Here is a 20,926-nt window from a genome sequence, read left to right as displayed (position 1 = left end):
GGCCTGAGAATTCATGGAAATTGTGGGTCAAAGAGCCCTGAAATACAATTCCGCAGAAAGCTCATGGCTCATAGCTGACCGTTCTGATCCCTCTCCTCATTTATCAGATCCCCCACTTTGCAGGGCTGCTGCCAGGGTCCCTCACCACACACACAGGAACACAGGCTCTGGGGACCAGCCAGTTCTGTGATGAGGAGGGTCAGAGAGAGGTCAGAAGAGGAGCTACTTGGGTGCATGCAAGAGCTACACAGAAGTAACCCCATATCACAAGGGGGGTGACAGGGCAGGAAGTAATTCTTCTGTTCAAGTCCAGTAAGATAGCCTATCTACATGCCAGCTGTGCGAAGCTTGAACAGATATAAGGGTCAATGCCATATCCAACTATTGGAACTTTACCAGACCTTTAGTAGATTATGAAATAATCTCTCATTAGCTTGGTGGATACAGAAGTCTAATTGCCAAAATCACATGAGAAGGGATCACCCTGATGACAAAGAAGCAGTTCTTTCATTCTTTTAATAACCAAAAATCGACAATATAAAAAAAGTATTTATAACGAAAAGAGGAATAAAATAGACTTCGAACGAGCTGCTATAGTAACAAAAACATTCACATATCTTTTCCAACAAGTTTTTTTCTTGTTTTTTCTTTAAACATTTAACACAAAGTATCACTATTTTCACTATGCATTGCAACCAAAATGAACAAAATGATATTTAGGGAGGGAGCATATAACACAACTACCATACATAATATTTAGACTTAAGACAGCCAAGACAATGCCATTTATAACAACATTGCAGAGGCAAGCATCTATATATAAAAATAAAATTAGAATTTCAGTGGAGTGGAGACAGTGCTACTGAGTTCTATCATTTGTCTTATGTGGGGTTGATTGTGTGTTCCATAGTCTATGCACTAATGCTCAGATGAGGGCGCACACATTATTATTACTTATGCTCTGCAATCCAACACTAAATATACTCATGTGTACTGTACTGGTCATATTTATAAATAATGCTACTGAAGTTGAAATTAATGTCTCGTGGTATATTCTGTCATCTGAACAGAAATGATGACCATACTGCAAGTCAAACATTTGATCCTCCAACACATCTTTTCATTGGGACAGGGCGAACGGGATGGTGGCAAATGCTTTCGAGGGCTTCCGAGAACGTCCCCAGACAGACATGTAAACAGCATTCAGGCAAAATGTCTATGCTTCCTCATAGACTGACACGGTAAGATCTAATGGTTTGAGGAGAGGGACAGGGTGGCAGAGGTAGCTTAAACCTAAACAGCAGCAGTGGGCGCTGCCTGCTGCTGAGGGTTGTTGTTGGCGGTAGTGGGTGTGGCCTGTCTCGGGAGAGTGTACATGGCACCCAGGAACTGGTCGGCGATGCGACCCGCTTCTCGGAGCCCGCTGAGCAAGGCACCGTGTACCGTGGCTGGATAATTCCTGATGGTGTGCTCGCCAGCGAAGAACAGACGAGGGACGGGCTGTGGATGGGAGAAAGACTGCGTTAACCCATCAAGTCCTGAGGCTGATTCTTCAAATGCATTCTAAACCAGTAGTTCTCAACTTTTTCATGTACAAGGACCCCCAATGTGTGTGTGTGTGTGTTGCGCCGCGGAACCCCATCTGAGAATGTTTTGAGCCAGTGACCAGCCCAGAAGTATTCAAGATTTTTCTAAATTGTTCAAAAATAGCAGATGTAAAATCTAAATTGACACAGATGCTTTTCCGGTTGTAATGGGTTTATAAAGTCACTATCTGTTCTGATGATAACAACAGAAAGAAACGCCGACTTCTCATAGGCAAGGGAGGCGGAAAAAATAAAACAAAATGAAAAGGAGGAATGAAGAAAATTGTGTGGCAGAAAAATGACAGAAATCATCGCTAAGCATATAAATATGGACTTGTTCACATCACATCAATCAACATGCCAGCTTCAAAAGAGCCAAAAAACATCTGTGTTGGGAACAAGCAGGTCTTGCCTTGGTCTGATTGAATATTGTGGGCTGGCTTGGATGCCTTCTCCCTCTTTCTCACACCACACACATTTTGACCCACACACAAAGCGGCACATAGATTCTCCCCCCCCCCCCCCCCCCCCTCATTGGGACACCTTCTAGGCATAACACAGAGTCTGTGGTTATTTACACATGTTACCTGGGAGGCTCCTGGTATGGTTGGGCCAGGGGTGATGGGCTGAGCCATGAGGTCATAGTCGTTGCCTGAAGAACCTGCTGCCACATATGAGTAGGAGCCCCTTGCCCAGGGGTCGGCACGCCAACGCGTCACCACCGTCTCCTTGGGCTGCCATGACGACAAACAAAAAGCATAACAACGAGAGTTGTTATGAGTTTCCATGCTGGTATTAGAAAGACCAGTAAACAGTCGAACGGTAAACAGTTCCAATGCTGGCCACCATACATATGATTTTCTCCCATATGAGACCATACTGAATGATTTATAATGACTGGTGGTTTGGGATACAACTCCAAATATGAGTGCCTTTCACATAAACTTGTTGTGTGAAGCTGTGTTGGTTAGGTCAATTCAGGAAGTAATTTCACATTCCCGTCAAAGAATTGGAAGGACCATAGAAAAATCCCAATGATGGAGCTTAAAACTGAAAGCCACCGTGCAACCCTTCATGCTCAACTTCACATCATTGACCCAGTGTGTAGGGAGCACTTATAGGGGAAGGTCATTTAACCCATTGAGACCTGGAACGCATCCATGTCACGTTAGCGTTTAACCACATTAACCATTAACCCATTTTGGGGCGGGAACCCCTTTTGGTGTTTTAAACATTGTTATAATTTAGCTATTGAAAAATAGCAGATCTACAAGCTCATAGCGCGCCACCGAGTGGCGCGCTATGAACTTGTAGATCTGCTATTTTTGAAAAATCGTTAAAATGTGCCTAAAATCTTTCCGAAAATTGTCATGATTTAGAAAACTTTTTTTTAAAAATTTCGACGTCAGGCCTGAATGGGTTAAACCCACACACATCACTAGCTGTCCTCTCTGAGACTTATACAAACACACTCTTAATATGACATGGCCTGTTTTGTAACATCGCTCATTCCATGGTCTGGATGAATACTTGTTTTTGATTGGCTTGATGGTTTGTAACAAAACCTATTATAATGCACACGTATTTTTGGATTAAGTTTAATAATCATTCTAAATTTAGATATCAGGAGAAAATGGAACCTACTGTATAACTCTAGGCCTGTACTGTAGCCAACTGCCATAGCCCCAGCAGGCCCACAGCAATTTATGCAGCAGTGAGCAAAAACAGTAAATGATCAACGCTTTTGGTGTTTTACCATCCAACATTTTAGTTACATTACGTTGAGTAAGTAGTTTGGTGTTTGAGTGTATAATACTGAATGAGTTTAGCAAATGTCCATTTGCTGGCTCCAATCCATGACATTGGCACTTGTCTGCAACTCAGTTCAGTTGACTGCACAAAGTATAGCTTTGCTATGACAGTCATTTTGACATTGCTGAGATAATTTAATACTTGGCTAGCAACTACTCATAATAGCAAACATACAGTGTGAGACTAATATGACCTCAAATCATTACTTCATAATGTGAGTGAGGACCTTGACTTATGGGTTAGGCTATTTAATGAAATAATGGTTTGCATTTTCTTTTAACACCCCGAATGCCCACGGTTATTTAATCCATTAAATCAGAGCTGAAGTAGCTTGATGTAGCCACACTCCCGAGGCAAACGACAACAACGGGAGGTATGATTAATTCTAACGTGACTAGCGACGGGACCGCGATGGGCCGTCTAACTAAAAATTGGACGGAATGATTTAGCTATTCACGTTTTAAGATTTTTGATCTCATCCGCTAAAATGGGGGGGAACATTTTCGATGACGTCCCACCGGAAAACGACATTGAATGTTGCGCAACAGACGCTCTCAGCCTGTGGAGCGATGCGATCGGTTTTGATATAAATAATCTCCGTCCTTTTTATCAGTGCTGGGCGTTACTAATTGATTGAACGGAGAACTCCGTCCTTGCCGCTTAGGGTGTTAATAGCACTTTTCTAAGCATTCAAAGCACTTTACAACGGTCATTCCTACATTGGGAGATGTAATGTCTCCAAAGCATTGGAACTAAGGCCATGTTTATTATAGGATAGTTGTTTGTTGTCCAGAAAGTAGTCAGACCTACAGGCGTCAGCCGTGTTATCATGTGAATGGCAGTGCTTGATGATAATCTTATTATAATTTAGTTTTTGTTGTTGTGAAAAACATTTTGACAGCAGTTATTTATGTCTTTTCTTTATTTAGATTTAGGGCAGAGGGCAGAGAGGACATGCAACACATCTCCAGTTGGAACCAAACCAGGAATAGTGGATTTATGTGGTCAATGCATTACCCAGTCAACTACTGGTACTCAAGCCTTTAATTTTCATACACACACCTGAGGTACGGCACTGCTTCCAAAGATTCCTTTGAGGATGGCCAGGCAGCGTCCAACTATGACATCATCACTGATGTTTTCCATAATGCCAGCGGCCTCGCCAGCCATCAGTGCCAGCAAGATGGGTGCTGCATGACCAGGCACAAACAATGATTTAATGAGTACAGTTGACAGCTAGAACAACTAGTTCTTCTGATGGTTCAGTTACCCGAGAGTGACTAGGTATCACAACGCAACATTAAGAGGATTATTGGATTGATTTAAAAAAAAAAATAATAATAATAATAATACTGGTGGTATCAATATAAAAAAAAGTATCTATTCCAAAATCATCAAGTCCCTACCGTTGCATCTTACATTAAAATGTTAAGTCAAATGACAATAAGCCACATCAAAATGTTACAAAATAAATATTGAACTCTGTGTGGAAAAAGAATGCAATAATATTATATAATATATAATAACAAACTAATGTATTCTACCTTTGTAGAGGTTCCAGAAGAGGAACAGCTCCCCCCGGCTGGCTGTAGTGGAGCCGACATGACCAAACAGGTTAACACTGGGGTCCCAGAACACACGGTCAAAACACAGCACCACCTAGAGGCAGCCAGGGAGGAAGGAACGTGTTAGAACGGAATCTAGAGGAAAGTACGCACATCTACAAAAAACTTTCAGGTGCTGAACAAAAAGATACGTACAGGAGAAGGAGAAGTAGTCCGCACACTGTTTTTAGCTCCCAGAGGAACTTTATTAGAGGTATAAGAATGACAACGTTTCGACCCCTTATGGGTCATACCTGGCGAAGACCCTGACGAAAAGTTGTCATTCTTATACCGCTAATTCCTGTGGGAGCTACAAACAGTGTGTGGACTACTTCTCCTTCTCCAGGAAGGAACATCAACCTAGTGTTGATGTCATCGACATAAAACTATGACGAGGTACCTTTTTTCACTGAGGAAAACGGAATAAAACAAAATAAGAACTAAGCTATGATAACTAAAACTGACTTAAATATATTGACAATTTCGTTAACCCAAAAAAAAACTAGACTACAATGTTAAGGAGGGACTAGTGGAGAAGAGAGAACTTGTGCAGAGCGACTCGTGAGCTTGTAGAGCTATTGTCAGCATGCAACCAAGTATAAAATCAGTTGTTACGACGCCATCAAGGCCTGGCAAAATACATTTTAGTCGACTAAATCAATTGTAGATTTAGTTGACTAAAATCTTGTGATATTTAGAAGACTAACACTAAAACATTTCAGTTGAGTAAAATGTGACTAAAACTAAATGTATTCAAAAGACTATCACTAAATCAAAATTTGCTGTCAAAATCAACACTACTGTTATATGACCGGCTGCAGTCAAAGTTCAACAGCATACTGGTTCATATATTTCCTTTATCAGCTTTCCATATACACCACTGTATAGCTGGTAGCGATAGAGAATGGACATGAGAGCAACAATGATACTTAACAGTTATTCTGTATACTACTATAACTCTACAAATAACTTATGTAAAATTCTCACTCACTGAATTAAAGTGAGTGAGAGTCTGAGGAAGAGCCCCCTCTGGTGGCAACAGAATGGTGCATTCTGGTCCCATTGCATAATAGTGCCGCATTCTCCTCAGTGCTGCAGCAGAATTAGGAGATCAACTATACTGCAGCACATTGATGTTGAGCAGAGAGAGAGAGAGAGAGACGTGGTGGGTTGCTGAGAGAGTGCCAGGGCCCTGTTCCAATAACTAACACAGTGGAGAAAAAAACAGACCTTCCATCCACACCAACAGCCTCTCAGTAGCAATCACTCTCACCATCCATCCTCCTCCACCCCTCTGTCCATCCCTCCATCCTACTCTCAGTCGACAAGTAAAGCAGGGTGAACAACAGCTTTCCTCAAGGCAATTTGTAGGAAGGAGGGGGGCACCTAGTTCTCTGAGCGGGACACTAAAAACACCTGTTCTGATTTTTGGCTGTGTGTGTCTATTGAATCCAGCAGGGATGCTGAGTTAACAAATGCAAACATCATAGCCTGATGGGGAAACGGTCTATAAAACTGCAGGGGACAGCAGTTCAGCATATGTATGCTGACTGCCTTTCTTTTACCACAGTCTTAACCATATCTATTTCAAAAGCCCACTCGCAGTTTGAAGGTCAGGTTGCAAGCACAAGGACACTGCAGCACTAGCTTCGGAAACCCAGGCGTTTTTATTTCCAGGGAGGAAAAAAAAGTCTGGGTCCGAGTCCACTTCAATTCGGCATAGAGTAGCGCAAACATCACTCACTCTCTGCTGATTTCTGATCGTCTGCACCTTTGTTAAATTGACACACACATGCACACATATACACACACACACACACACTCCTCTCTCTCTCTCTCTGTCGCTCCAATTAATTAGTCTCATGTCTAGCAGCTGCGCATAGTTTCTGCCGGCGGATCCTGCCGGGAGCTGCCTGCCTATGCCATAAAAAGCGTGAGTTCCAGGTGAGTTGAGTTCCAGGCTACTGCAGCACTGACTCCCCAAAGAACAAACACCTAAGTCACACCAATATGTTTTAATGAAACAGAAACTGTACTGGTCACTGTATTATGTTTTTTCATGACACTGTGTGTGTGCGTGCGTGTGTCAGACGTCAAACCTTGTTAAGGTTGCCAAAGCCCATCCTCTGTATTGCAGCTGTCTTCCATTCAGGCAGAGGAGGGACAAACTGCACTGCTGGGGGTTGTTGTTTCATCACACCCAGGGGTAAGGTGCACAGCACAGCATCACACTTGTAAATGAAGGTCTGGGTGGTGGAGCGAGTGTTGACCGCTATCACCTCACAGCCTGGCGAAATGGACAGGTAGACAGCTTGATTATACACATGCATACATCTCTGCCACAGTGACATAGTATCAAATGTAGTAATGATTTGTGTATGCGCGCGCATGCCATTTTTTCGCTCCAAATGTATTCATTATGCTATTCCAGAATAACCCCCACAAACTTGTGTGGCCTCCCCGCCCGGCTTCCCTCATGCGAACATGGCCAATGGACTCCATACATACACGCCATTTTGGAAAGAACTTGAGCCACTTTCCTACTTCCTTCACAGGTGTTACCACTGAGTGTGTCCTAGAGTGGGTTCCAAATGGCCCTGTACACAGGTCTATAGCTCTGGGAGTAATGAAATGAAAATGTTAGTACTAACACTGTACTAGTACTAAACGGAACAGAGCCTTAATTAGTATCATCGGTAACACCAGTGAAGGAAGTAGGAGTGGGCCCATAAGTAGGAAGAGTTATTCTGTACGCATAGAGCCCATTGTGCTCATATAGACGCTTGGCCAAGCCAGAGCCACCGTCGCAGATTCGAACCCCTAATCTCTGCAGGGGTGGGGAGTTCCCAGTAATGTGTTTTTGTGTGATGTTACTGTATCAAAAAGACCAATTGAATTTGAAGTATTGTGCTGTACATACCAGATGCTGTGTACCGGACCTGTCGCACTGCTGTGTTTAGTTTAATGTCTAAGCCGTCCGCCAGGGCCACAGGCACACAGGAGTAACCGTTTCTTACTGTCAGGTGGCTGCCAGTGAACTCGAAGTCGTCATCCTACATAACAGGACAATTCTTATTTTAACAACAGGAAATTACAGGGGGTCGCCGACTATAACATGAATGGTTACTAGCAGAAATAATCTGCAGGGACATTCTTCACCTGATCCCAGTGCTTGAGAGACAGGGTGGAGAGGGGCGTAGCATTGGCAAACTCAAGGTTGGCAAAGTGCCAGTCTAGGATCTGTCTGTCTCTGGATGACAGGTACACGTCACTGTGTGGAGAGGGAGAGAGGGAGGGGGGGAAGAGTTGGTTTAATTCATACCGACAGTTACGATTACACAACAAAAGACGAGCAAAATATGTCTAATTTTAAAGCTGCAATCCGGAATTTATGTTAATGCTGATGAATAAAAAGATGTTTTAAACCAATCTCTATGATGGAGTATATTACTACAATATCAATAACACATCTTCAGTAGTTGGAGGTGGTCTACCTACAATTCCAATGAGAAATTTAGACCATGTCAGGTAGGACACCTATTGGTTGACAAGTGCTGCCTAAGTGCCATATCAATAAATAAAAAGACAATGGCAGTGAAAATACATATTAACAACCACAATGTACAATTTATCCATTTGTAACGGAGAGAGAAAACACAATTGTACACTTCCAGAGTTAAATTAATACTCGGGATTTGGGTGGGTTGACGGTAGTAGGTGTTACCTGGGCGGGTTGGCCTCTAACTCCTGCAGTTTCTCCTCCAGTTTGACCTGCAACTCCGCCAGCTCATCATACTCCTACACATGGATAGAGAGACAGCAAGCATCAACACATGGCAGTGATGGCACAGGCGTGATTTCTTTCTACGTACGCTTTAAGACATAGACCCGCCCTTGGGGACGCCCCGCGCGTCTGATTGGCCAGAGCTCGTTGTTGTCAATGTCAGAAACAGTCAGAGATGGCGGCGCCCTGTGACAGATGACAGGCGTAGTATTCTAAAGGCACAGATGATGCTCCAGAATTAGCGGCAAACTAATATTGTTTATGCGGTTTGCTTTGATTGAATGAATTGTGATTCGATCTGGGTGTTCTAATAAATAAAGTGTTTGTGGTGATTAGTGTGTGTCCGTATTTACTAAAATTGTTTACGCGGTTTGCTTTGATTGAATTGTGATTTGATCACAATGTTGGGTGTTCTAATAAATACAGTGTGTCCGTATTCGGTCTAATACTACAAAGGATAAAGCTGAAGGGAATAGTATAAAAAAAAGTCCCTTTTTACAGTACAATAATGTTTCATGTTTATGTTGACATCTTGCTTTCGTGCTTTCTTATGGATACTGTTATTGACTTTGTCATAAAGACTCATAACATAAGTTCACCGTCATGAATCATGTCATGATTATGTCATGCGGCGACAGATAAATGTTTTAATATTATTATCGCTAAATCGCTAACGTTTTAATATTATTATCGCTAAGCGTCTCCCTACTTCCTCTACTCTTCTTCTGACAGCGGCAGCATAGCTAGCCAATAAGAGGGTTCGCGGCCAATCAGAGGCAGGCGGGCCGCGCGGGGCGTCACCAAGGGCGGGTCTATGTCTTAAAGCGTACGTAGAAAGAAATCACGCATGGCACAGCACGAGCTTCAAGTGTCTCTCTTAATTATTCGAAACATGAAACTAATCTCACACTACAACAGACAGACCTCTCAATTTACCAGCAAGGGCTCCGGTCTTTAGCGAGGTAGTGAGAATAAAATACATAAACGTACACGTCGGCACATGTATGTGTGCGTGTGTATTTGTACCCGCTATGATCTGGTATAAAGGACAAGCGGTCTAATCGGAAAAGGGCCGACTCACCCTGTTCATGGGTCCACCACCTACCAGCTGCTCTTAATAACACCATCTACACAGCAGCTGAGACACACTGACTGACCTCACCAAGCTCCAGGGCTGGGCAAGCTGACTTGGCTTAAACAATTAAAGATGGCTGAATGACAACAATGGAAAATATCCCACCAAAGCAGCTCCTAGCTGGACCCGGATATAATAAGCCAACCTTTTATGCACAGTGCACACACGTAAACACTCTCTCTCACTCACACACACACACACACACACACACACACACGACAGACGCTAACAAAAGCATGAATGAAGGGGAAATGTACTGCATGTGTTGCTATAGGAGTGCGTGAGTGGCTGGTAGAGCTCCAGACATAAAGACAGTCAGACAGTGATTCAGGCCTTGAAGTGGTTTCTCAGATGGCAGATGGGTAACAGGACAACTTCAGGCCAGACACCAGCTGTGTTTAAACCGACTAAAACCACCTTCTAAAATATACACGTCCAACTAGAAGGGGCGAATAATCTTCTACACCAAGAATAGAACAGCCGCCTCATTCCATCTAATAATACATCCAGTTTAAACTGCTTAAACACAGCCCGTCTGGTTTATTTAGAGAGAATAAAAATGGCATGGCATTAATTGCGTGAGATTTCCTCCCAGAACTCCTGGGCATTGCATTTACCAGCTAATAGTTCTTCGACATTCTTGCACCTTTGCAAAGAATTTCCTGTCCCCCCCCCCCCCCCCCCCGATTTTTTTAACCAGTGCAGATGACAGTGAATATTTCATAAAATAGTGTGGTAGGCATTTTCAAATACAGCCATATAGATAGCTGTGCTGTGAAATATTGCCTGTAAGTACTGTATGCATTGGTGAAATTGGAAAGAATTAGTCCAATTTGAACAAATTGGCAAAATAAAAAAGAGGGACATGGGGGAAATAGCTTTATCACCCAGTTGTGCAGGAATTACGTTTTGTTTTGGAAAAATAAATAACCACCACCTGAGAGCTATCAACCTAATGTGTCCAGGTAACTGCTTGCAGCTTGAGGATAGCTTAAGGATATTGAAGGTGATATGATTACTTCACTCTGGTTTTCCTCCATCTCAGACTCAATGTATGTCTTAACCAAATATCACTTCCTATGATGTTCCTTCTCTTCATTTCTTCAGTTTTCTTAACCGTCCTCTTTTATTATTAGACATGATTCACTCTATCCCTCCAGATCTCCTACCCCTGTAGGAACCCATCTAGCCCACTAGTTAATTAGAGCCTGAGGTGACAGTCAGTGCAGGCACACTTTAGCATCACGAAGATGCCAAAAGCCACGAGCGGCAGGCGTCTCTTCCTGGTTTTTAGACAGCTGGTGGATGGAAAATGAAGCTTGCGCGTGGCTTCCATTTGCCGCGGGGGCAAGCGGGCCGACGCGGCATTCTGCCTCGTGGGTGGAGCTTAATTTCCATCCACCAGCTGTCTAAAAACCAGGAAGAGACGCCTGCCACGAGCTGCTTTTTGCCGCGCCTAGACACCCAAGTGTGCTTACACCCAGTGTCTAAACCTCAAGGAAAAGCAAGAGGTGATAGATGCAGTGGTCGAGAGAGTGAGCTCACTTTGCAGAGGGCAGTGAGGTCACGGTGCTTGCTCTTAACCAGGAACTCGGCTGTGATATCTCTGGGTGGTTTGACCTCGCTGGCCTCTTTATACTGCTGGTGGAGCTCCTTAACCCTTTCCTTAGTGGACACCATCTGTTAAAACAGTACAGTGGGAGACAAAAGAGGTGATGGTGATGATGGTGGTGTTGCAAACAGCAAATGCATTATAACAGCAGAAGTGAATCATAATTTGTTACCAGTTGAAATATTTTTCATAGTATTGAATGTCACCCAAGCCTAGACTGTGGAAATACAGTATGTGTGTTAAGAACTCCAACCCACCTAGAAACAAGTCCAATCATATGGGAACACATTCGGTTGAGAGATTAGACAGTCTAATTAACAATATGGCTGCCTTATCCTATCTTATAGCAACTCATTAAGTGTGCAGCTTGTGGACAATGGTGCATGTTGGCTTGTATGACAGTATGGTCTATGCCTCCACATCTATAAATACAAAAGGTGCTTCACAACAACCAGTTTCTTTATCGTTTATATATATATATATATATATATATATATATATATATATATATAATGTGCTATTCCACTGAGCCTATAATGCATTATGACGCAAACTATTATTACAGCACCGAATGATACCTTGTTGAGGAGTTCTCTAAGGTCCTCCTGAGTCTTCACAATCTTCTTCCAGTGTTCTATCTGCTCATCCTTGACATGTTTCTCTTGCAGCCTGAAAACAAAAACAAAGCGAAAATATTTTCTGGTGCTTTTGTTTATTTTGGTACACATCTGGTTTATCACCTTCTGTCCCAGACAGGGTTGTTGTTGCGGTCTAAGGCAGGGGCTCCCAAACTGTGGTGTGTGTACAACTTGTTAGTGCGTGAACGCCCTCTAGGGGGTGCATGACGTGAAAAGGGTAATGGCAGTTTTATGGTGTTAAATGTTTGGGGACCCGCTGGTCTAAGGGAATGTGAGTGCAAGTGTGTGTGCCACTCACTGTATGACCACCTCCAGAGCCTGTCCCAGAGAAACAGGTTTGTTATTGAGGAAGTTAAAATCCAGCTGGTGGCTGAGGTAGGAGGTGGCCTCCAACAGCCTGTTGAACTCCTGCTCCACCATCTCATCCTTCTCCTTGGGCACCTGGACATAGGCAATTCAAAGCACAATCACTCAACATGGAGTCCGTATCTTGATGACAAGTTACATTCATTATCATGCTACAGATACAAAGGCCATGCAGGGATAGCAGCTCTGGAAGACAGTATTATTTTCTTACATTTAAAGAATAAATCCAACCCCAAGACTGAATTCACATTTGGTATTCCAATGACGTTGAAAGTATGTCTACCCACAAGCTTCTAATTGTATGCAACTTTAAAAGACCTAAAAATCGACACCAAGATTGTCGGAATAAAATATGTGAATTTAGCCTCTGGTTGTTTTTCCCTTTAAGAGATTGTGAGCAGTTAGTGGTTGCTTTGGTATGAGAGAGATATACTGTAGTATAAACTAACAGGAATAAAGTACGTTTCCTCTTTAGTCTTCTACATAATTGATAGCCAAGTTATGCAATGAAAATAAGAGAACGTTTGTGAAGTTTTGGGAAATGAATGACCGAAAAACAGTTAAAGAATATAGTACATAAGTAAACCAATACATACACTTGTGCATCGTTCACCCTTTAGCAGTTCAAAAGACATGGGAGTGGTTGAGAAGACAAGAGGGAAGGGGAGAGAGAGAGAGAACATATTAAGCAAGCAAGACCTTAACGTCAAACAGGTTTACATAAAAGTAAAAACATGTACATTTAATTCACCTTTTCCTGTGGAGGAGGAAACCAGTTACACATGATGTGGCTGCTTAAAGAGCCCTGTTGGCCAACCAACTTCAATGGGAATGGCCTGAATATGAACCTAAACATCCTACTGCTGCTGCTGCTGCCGTCTGACGGACGGACCAGAAACGAGGAAGAAAAACACTGTTAATGTCCAATCCAATGGCATTAGCTTTCAAGAGCTGTTGTTGATGACACGCTAGGCCAAGCAGTTAACTGAACCCACCCTCCATTTTGTTTTTGTAACATGTGGAAAGAACAAGCACCAGGTCTCTGCCTGGGGACAGACAACGGGTCTGAAGGAGAGCTCTAGACTCATGTGAGGTAAGTCTTCTATACTGCATGAAACTTCTTGTTTAACATTGTACTTATACTAGAATTTCGCCGCCCTTCGGGCTAAACAGCAATCCTGCCCTGAGCTAATGTGACGCGCAGGTTTTGTCTTGTACACAACACAGGATGTAAACAACAAATGGATCCGGTTAAAAGACTGTTAGATAAACATGAAGCCACTGCTATGCTGGCAGCATGACATTTCATTAACTTGTGGTTAGTTGATTGCAGAGCCAATTGTCCCCAATGGTGGACCAATATAACTCATATAGCATAACAAATGCAGTTATTCAACAGATAGTTTCCGTTCCCACACACAGTACACACATCACATGCAGGCTTGCAGTTACTGTTAGCCTCTTTTCACCTACCAAGCAATGAAGAAACAGGACTTTGTTTTTAGATGAGCATCAGCCAAAACTGGTTCAATCATGGTATTTAAAAAATAACTTGGTTAATGACTCTAGGGGTGCAACAGTTCAAACTCATCGATTTAATCAATAAACATTAAGTAATAGATCACAATTTCAGCCTGTTTCAAGGTGAAACGTTTTTAAAAACTTTCAAAAGCTTGCAGAAAAAAAATGGGACTTGATTTGTAAAATAATTTAAAAAGTTGGATAGAATAATCGCAAAGAAAATGATCAATAGCTGGAGCACGAAATACTTAAGTCTGATGAAAATATGCACTGAGGAGCCTGACCTTAGTGGGATAACGGTTAAGAGGCAAAAGACCATACAATTTAATGCACAGGTTCTCAAAGTGGTCTAGGACCCCAGAGGTTGTGGAGATGGTTCCAGGGCGTCCCCAGCTACATGATTATCGTAACAAAATGGAACTAATTTCATACAAGGTGGTCCGTGAAATTAAAAAGGGTGAAATCACTGATAATGAACAAGATACTTACAGCCTGGCCATTGGCTTCATAAAGTGGACACTTCTGTTTTATCTTGGCCAACTCCATGTTCACCTGCTTACTGATCACTGCCATGGGGTTCCCTCCTGAGCACAGACAGACACATCAAGTTGAACACTGACATCATTTAGTGGATAATTCTGCCCTCTATGGAGGGGTGTCATTAACTGCAAGACCTCTGTGACCAAAGCAAGTATTTGCTCTAATCGATGCTTTGATTTATGCTGTGATTGATATCATAAATCGCTTACCCAGTCCTGTCACCACCATCGCCCCCAGATCAGCCACATAGTTGCCCTTTCTAAATGTAGCCACTCTGCCTCCAACACGGTCCTGTATGAAAACAAATATATAGCCAATGTCACAAGGTCTCTTTCGCAGAGGTCTATGTAGACACCTGAGACGATACATTAACCTAAGGCAAAGTATTGCAGGGCAATACATGGTTGGTAATAACTTATAAGATATGCTCTAGACAAAATATTGGGTCAGAAAAAAGAATCCAAAGATCAATTCTATATCTCTGGTGGGGAGTAAAAATGTGTGAAAACTGTGAATGTTTTTCATACATTTGGAAACATATTTTTATTCAAATCAATATACGGTAGTCTTCAGTTAATTTTGTATTATTTAAAAAGTAGGTTAACTACAGTTAAATTTCAATGACTTCTATGGGCTGGCCTGCAGTACACCGTTCTAACGGACCAGAAGTGGGGACACTATCTAATTTGGGGGCGTGAAATTTGTAGTCCCCGTGTGTCTCTATAAAACTGACATCACCAAATTTGGTGAAGTTATTGGTTAGCGAAATACAAGGAAGTGGGCTTCCTATGCCAGATTTTCCAATGGGTTTCCACAGGCTTTCATTTTTTAGACGAATGCGAACAAAAATAAAAGCTTGGGTACCGAGGCTAGTCATGATCCAACATTTGTGTGCGACTGCCTCTGCAGGTGACCTACCCTGGCCTCCAGAACTGTCACATCCATTCCAAAGCTCTGCAACTGCCTGGCTGCTGCTAGGCCAGAAACACCCCCTCCAATGATGATCACCTTCCCTGTCTTCTTAGCTGCAGGGAACACAGTATTAGGAGCAGATAGCATTCCTCGATTCAGATGTCTACTTCTCTATGGTAGTTCAAAACAAGTAAAGTGGTGCGGTGTCAATGAGTTCACTCACTAGGTAATGGCTTGACCCTCTTGTAAATGCCAAAGTTAATGAGCCCATGCCTTTCCAGATAGCTGTGTATTCTGTGGACCAGCACAGCATCACCTAGGAAGAATAAACATAGTAGATTAGAGCTGGATTGAAATGCCTATATGTCTGGAATCCTCTTTTGGAAATGGGAAAAAAATACAAAGTGAGAATAATAATAATCCTGAATAATCCTGTAAAATATCCTTGTTTGATAACCACATTTGAGGGGCAATAGCAAAATAAATCTGGCTCTAGAACTCACTGTTATATGGAGCTTCAAGTTGCTGTGCTGTGGCCTCAAAAGTCAGCTGGATCTTCGGGTTGTCCAGCCACAGTTGGAGCTGGAGAAGATCATAATATGAAGATACAATGCCAGGAGCTACTTGTAAACATGCAATCATATATCAAACGTTTTAACACAAAAACTGCTCGTGACGGAACGTTCTGCCATATAGAATCCAACAGACAACCGCTTCTGGCGGAACATTCCGTCATATAAGCTTTATTGATATCAATCAATCCGATTTATTTTTTCCTTCTTTAGCAATCCTAGGCCGGTTTCGCGCATTCACAGTGCTGTTCACTTCTTGTATACTGTTAGCATTAGCTCACCGTTTACCTTTCGCCAGAGACGCTCAGGAGCAATGCGGTACAAAATCACAAATTACATCCAAACCTCGGATGGATGGTCAAAACCACGGACAGCGCTCGTAGTTTCAGAGATATGAGCATGATGCATTCAACATCCTACTTTGAATGGAGGTCTATGGGGGGTGGGTAAGAAAATGTTCGTACTTAGCAGTAAAATAATTAAATATGGGGCCTGAGCCTTCCATGTGTCGTCCGTCAGACTGCAGATGGACAGAGACACTTCAGATGATCCATCTTCCCAAATCTCACAAGAGTGTGTTGCTGGGATAGAGATAAAGTAGATTTTCTCCTGATGCACCCCTAGGCCAGGGTCATAACAAAAGGCAAATGAATGAAGGTGTGTCGTATGCGTGTGTGTGCTTACCGTACGGTTGCGGATGTAGAGAAAAACTTTCTGTGTTTGTTGGGGGCCACTGATGATGTCAGGGAAGCAGGCGGCCTCCTGGGATGTCATACGGTCATGTGGAAGACGACTCTGGAAGGCAGCTCCCTCTACACCTGAAAATACACTTTGATTGTACAAATCCTCTCCTCTACATATGCTGTGCTACTATGGTAAGGCAAGTTATTATTGGTGTATATCTGCCTCAACAGACTAAGATTCAGTCTCACCAGAGGGTTCCTCTGGTTCACTGTCATTCTCCTCCTCCACCGGTGGGGGTGGAGGAGGGACAACCTGCTTCCTCTCTTTCTCAGCCTTTGCATTCCTCTCCTCCTCCGAGTAATATTCGTCCTCAGACAGATTGGCGAGACTTTCGTCCATCTCGCGGTACTCCACCTGCAACAAGAGGCACAATAAAAGCGCCATTAAAACCTAGTCCACGGTCAGCTGGTTGGGAAGGAGGCAGGTGAGGAACTGACTTGCTGACAATGCTGAAATGTTAAAATGATAGTGCATTATAATGTGCAATACAGCTACAGTCACCACATATCTAAAAGGACCATACTGGCATCAATATTCGCTTGCACTGTCAAAAATGCACAATATTTAGTATCACTTTTATTTGTTACATTTACCATACCATACCCATAGTCGGGAAGAAACCTTGTATCACCACATTTCATCTTTGTATGTTTTTTCATAAAATAATAAATTGTAGACTTTGTGGTATTACAGTGTCATGCAAAAGTAGTGCAAATAGCCGATCTGCAAGCTTTCAGATCCACGGATCCATGGATAACTGTTGATAGACAGATATATAACGAATTCATATTCATGTACTGTATATAAGCATTGCAGATAGACTGCACATATTCATTGTTGACATGCTGTCAACACATACTGTATATTAATTAATAACTAAATGTTTGCAATTAATCATTTCTAGTAAGCCCTTTCTAAGTATAGAGGCAAAGGAGTTATATGACGCTTACTTTTGACCGCTTTCGGCGGCTGGTCCTGCGGACTTCAGCAGAGTCCTGGTCCATCCCCCCGGGGCCTGCTGGATGGGGCATAGGAGGCCCACCAGGCTCCCCACTGGGAGATGCCCGCTCTTTCTTTTTAACATCCGCAGGGCCAGCAGCCGAGGCTGACGGTCCAGACTGAGCATCAGGGCCTGAGGCTCTCTCCGCTGTTGCTGCTCCTGTAGATGATGAAGAGGAGGAGGAAGAGGAGCCAGGGTCTGACTTCTTACTGGAGGACAACATCATGGATGTCGGAGGCCTCTCCTGTAGAAGCAGAGAACAAACAGACATGAGATATCCAAAGATTGAAAACAAAATGATGACCTAAGGTATTTGAAGTGAAATGATTACAACTCGAGGGTTGCACAATCAGGCCACAACAAAAGAAGATGACGGAAAGACTAGTTGAAATATAAATACATTTCCTTTAAAAAAATATGGTGAAGTGTGAACGTTGTTAAGAAATATGGACATTTACATAATCACAATTTGTCTTTTCATGCAGACTGAATTCACAAAAAAACAAATATATATAAAAAAGGCAAGCTACAACAGAATATGGGTGAATTGGAATTTGGAACCCTGCAAATGCCAAGCGATTATTACAAGATGTATTATAAATTGTTGAATTTAAACAGGCAATACTATGAAGCCTGATTCTCTAGTATAAGCCATTCCATTGATATGGACTGATGCAACTGCTGCAAAGGCTACCATTTAGTATAGTTCTGGGGGGGATGCAGACTCCAAACAATAGAATGGCAGCTATAACAGATGTGCTATGAAAAAACTGTGCATGAATGTTATGTCAATGTCATGAATTTATGAAATGAGGGCTCTATGGTACAATAACCATGTCTTGTTTTACCCATTTCTCCGTGCACCTGGTAATATCCATTCAAACGCTAAGAAATAGAGACAGAATAACAGACATTGTTATAATCGAAATAACATAAAAAGATGTTGACCATTAATAGGTTCTATAACATTTCGGAGTCAGAGGTCTTGGAATAACTACTCACTCTAATGTCCTAGACCTTGATAGTTGTGTTGCCCTTTTTATTTTATTTTTTAACGTTTTAAACCAGCAGTTGTAGAAGACGTGTTTCCAAATATGATTCTATTGTCCTCAATGTTTCAACTAAAAACCAAGCATAGTGTGAAACAACAGAAGATGTGAGCCATGGTTTACATTTATTTAACCAGTATAAAACACATTGAGAGACTCAACCATATGCAAGCATCCTTAAAGGACCACTTCACCACTTTTCAACCTACCTTCATATAATTAGTCCTTACTAGTGTTCATGTTCATAAACAAGTGACATAATCGATGGGGAATCAAAGCTAATAGAAACTGCTGACTTTCTATTCCTGAAAAGTTGCAATGCGAAAATGGAAGCCATCGTTCTCACAATAATAAAGATCTAAATATATATGTTTATTATATACATTAAAAAAATACATTAAAATCTTGTTTAAAAATAATCTGCCTAACTATGTCACCACCTGTGGAAGGGTTTCTGAACTGCCCACAGCCATCCTATGAGACACAGACCGAGTAGAAAGAAATTGTGGTATTTTATCATGAACATTAGTGAGGCTGAGGACCAAATACCAATTATATGAAGAGAAGTTGGAAAGGGATCCTTTAGCACAACCTCTACACACAGAGAGCTATAGGAGAATGAAAAGAAAATGTTTTCTTTAAATGTAAAAAAGAACAGATTAGGAGAGAAAGAAACCGTCAATCATACATTTTAAACGTTTAAAAATTGGCTACACATCAGTTGCAGTTGGTAAAGTACGGACGTACGCACATGTTTACATTGGCTCTGCGATTACAGGTATTTGTAACTCTGATTCTGTTAATGAAATTTGGATTTACTGGCCTGACCAATAGAACCCGTTGGCTAGCGTTAGCTAGCGTTCTAGCTAACACTTTCTATGATCAATATAATACATTAGCCTCTGCGTTCTCTCTGCTGTTGTTGACACTAATAACAGTATCAGTCAAATCAACATGGCGGCTGGGCATTTAAGTCAGAGGACTGAACACGAATGTCAAAATCTGATTTTATTTGCCCTACAGAAATTAATCTTAATTGATCTTCATTTTAGCCCGTTAGCTAATGTTAGCTACCGTTACTCAAGGGGCTAACAATGAGACTCGGCTAGCAGCAGCAGCTGTGGCACAGTAGCAGGTGTGACCTGATAAAGATATCATTAGGTTGGTTTTCGAGTCGGCTCTCCGTTAATAAATTGAAAAAGTAATTCAGGGTAGATATTTCTACAGCCACACGCATTGTTTCTACGCGTGGAAAAGAATAACAGTTTAATACTACCTTTCTCAGTCCACGAAAATGTCAACACAAAGGCACTGGGCAGCCACTCCACCGCAGGTCCTCTCGAATTATCGCGTGATTGATTGGAGACAACAGGCTTTCCAATGGTTTCCGGTTTAGAGCCCGGCTACTGTATCCGATAACTTCCAAATTCACATACGTGCACGTGCACAAACCGTTTCCGTATCTGCTTTACGCCAGATCTGTAAACTGCAGTGTGAATCGACCCCAAATGTAGTTGGACACATAGATGTCTATGGTTGGACAGCAACGGAGGGCTTCTGAGCACAACGATTGGTCTCCGTGGATGTCAGTCAAAACGAGGGCGTGGATTCCGCACTGATTAATTTGCATAATGTGCTAGTCAACTCCTTAGAAGCAGAGGTGGACAGTAACTAAGTAAATGTACTTAAGTACTGGATTCTGCGGATTTGTACTTTACTTGAGTATTATTATTTTTTTTATACTTATTACTCTTACTCGAGTACATTTCCAAGAGAAATTATTTTACTTTTACTCGAGTACATTTCTAGGAAGGCTGTAGAGTAGTACTTTTAGGTCGGCCAATGTCTGGCTTTCAGACATGATGCCATGTGGCAGCTAAGTGTATGGACTTTTAATGTTTGTCTTATTCAAGGGAAACCCCCAAAAACAGGCCCCCCGAAAATCAGCACGCCCCCTGTGTGTCGCGGCACTGCAGAAATAGTTGTACCCCCAGGCCACCCGGTCGCGATATTTGTTTCCGTAACAGATCCATGGAGTAAGACAGAGTTAC

The 20,926-nt window shown here is 42.2% G+C and overlaps 1 protein-coding gene across 3 annotated transcripts; it reads right to left on the bottom strand.

The window, feature by feature from the left end:
• Positions 1–499: 499 nt before the first annotated feature.
• On the bottom strand, positions 500–20,360 carry kdm1a (lysine (K)-specific demethylase 1a). 3 transcript variants are annotated; one of them, XM_079527878.1, is made up of 22 exons: positions 20,152–20,360; positions 18,675–18,711; positions 17,777–18,070; positions 17,015–17,183; positions 16,767–16,900; positions 16,014–16,092; positions 15,734–15,826; positions 15,517–15,623; positions 14,808–14,889; positions 14,548–14,642; positions 13,134–13,151; positions 12,470–12,612; positions 12,112–12,202; positions 11,467–11,601; positions 8,727–8,800; positions 8,162–8,273; positions 7,923–8,055; positions 7,102–7,289; positions 4,943–5,057; positions 4,461–4,588; positions 2,174–2,320; positions 500–1,500 (listed from the first exon to the last, which is right to left on the bottom strand). In XM_079527878.1, exons 2-22 carry the CDS (start codon positions 18,702–18,704, stop codon positions 1,294–1,296), a joined length of 2,574 nt encoding a protein of 857 aa, XP_079384004.1. In that variant the 5' UTR covers positions 18,705–18,711; positions 20,152–20,360; the 3' UTR covers positions 500–1,293. The 3 variants fall into 3 exon arrangements, with proteins under 3 accessions (XP_079384004.1, XP_079384005.1, XP_079384006.1); XM_079527879.1 differs by having other exon boundaries at positions 17,015–17,180; XM_079527880.1 differs by lacking the exon at positions 18,675–18,711.
• Between the last annotated feature and the right edge of the window lie 566 nt (positions 20,361–20,926).

This window comes from Electrona antarctica (assembly GCF_951216825.1).
Source record: "Electrona antarctica genome assembly, chromosome: 18".
In the NCBI taxonomy this organism is placed as follows: Eukaryota; Metazoa; Chordata; class Actinopteri; order Myctophiformes; family Myctophidae; genus Electrona; species Electrona antarctica.
The sequence above is the reverse complement of the archived record's forward strand: the minus strand, read 5'-3'. Positions and strand labels throughout refer to the sequence as shown.

Bases quoted from the DNA above. Each gene is read 5' to 3' on its own strand.
- kdm1a (XM_079527878.1), bottom strand. From the start codon at position 18,704: ATGGATATTACCAGGTGCACGGAGAAATGG. The intron at 12,203-12,469 runs GTGAGTGGCACA...TTTTGTTTTCAG, and splicing joins GCTCTGGAGGTGGTCATACA to GCTGCAAGAGAAACATGTCA. The intron at 8,274-8,726 runs GTAACACCTACT...CTCTCCACACAG, and splicing joins TTAGAGGCCAACCCGCCCAG to TGACGTGTACCTGTCATCCA.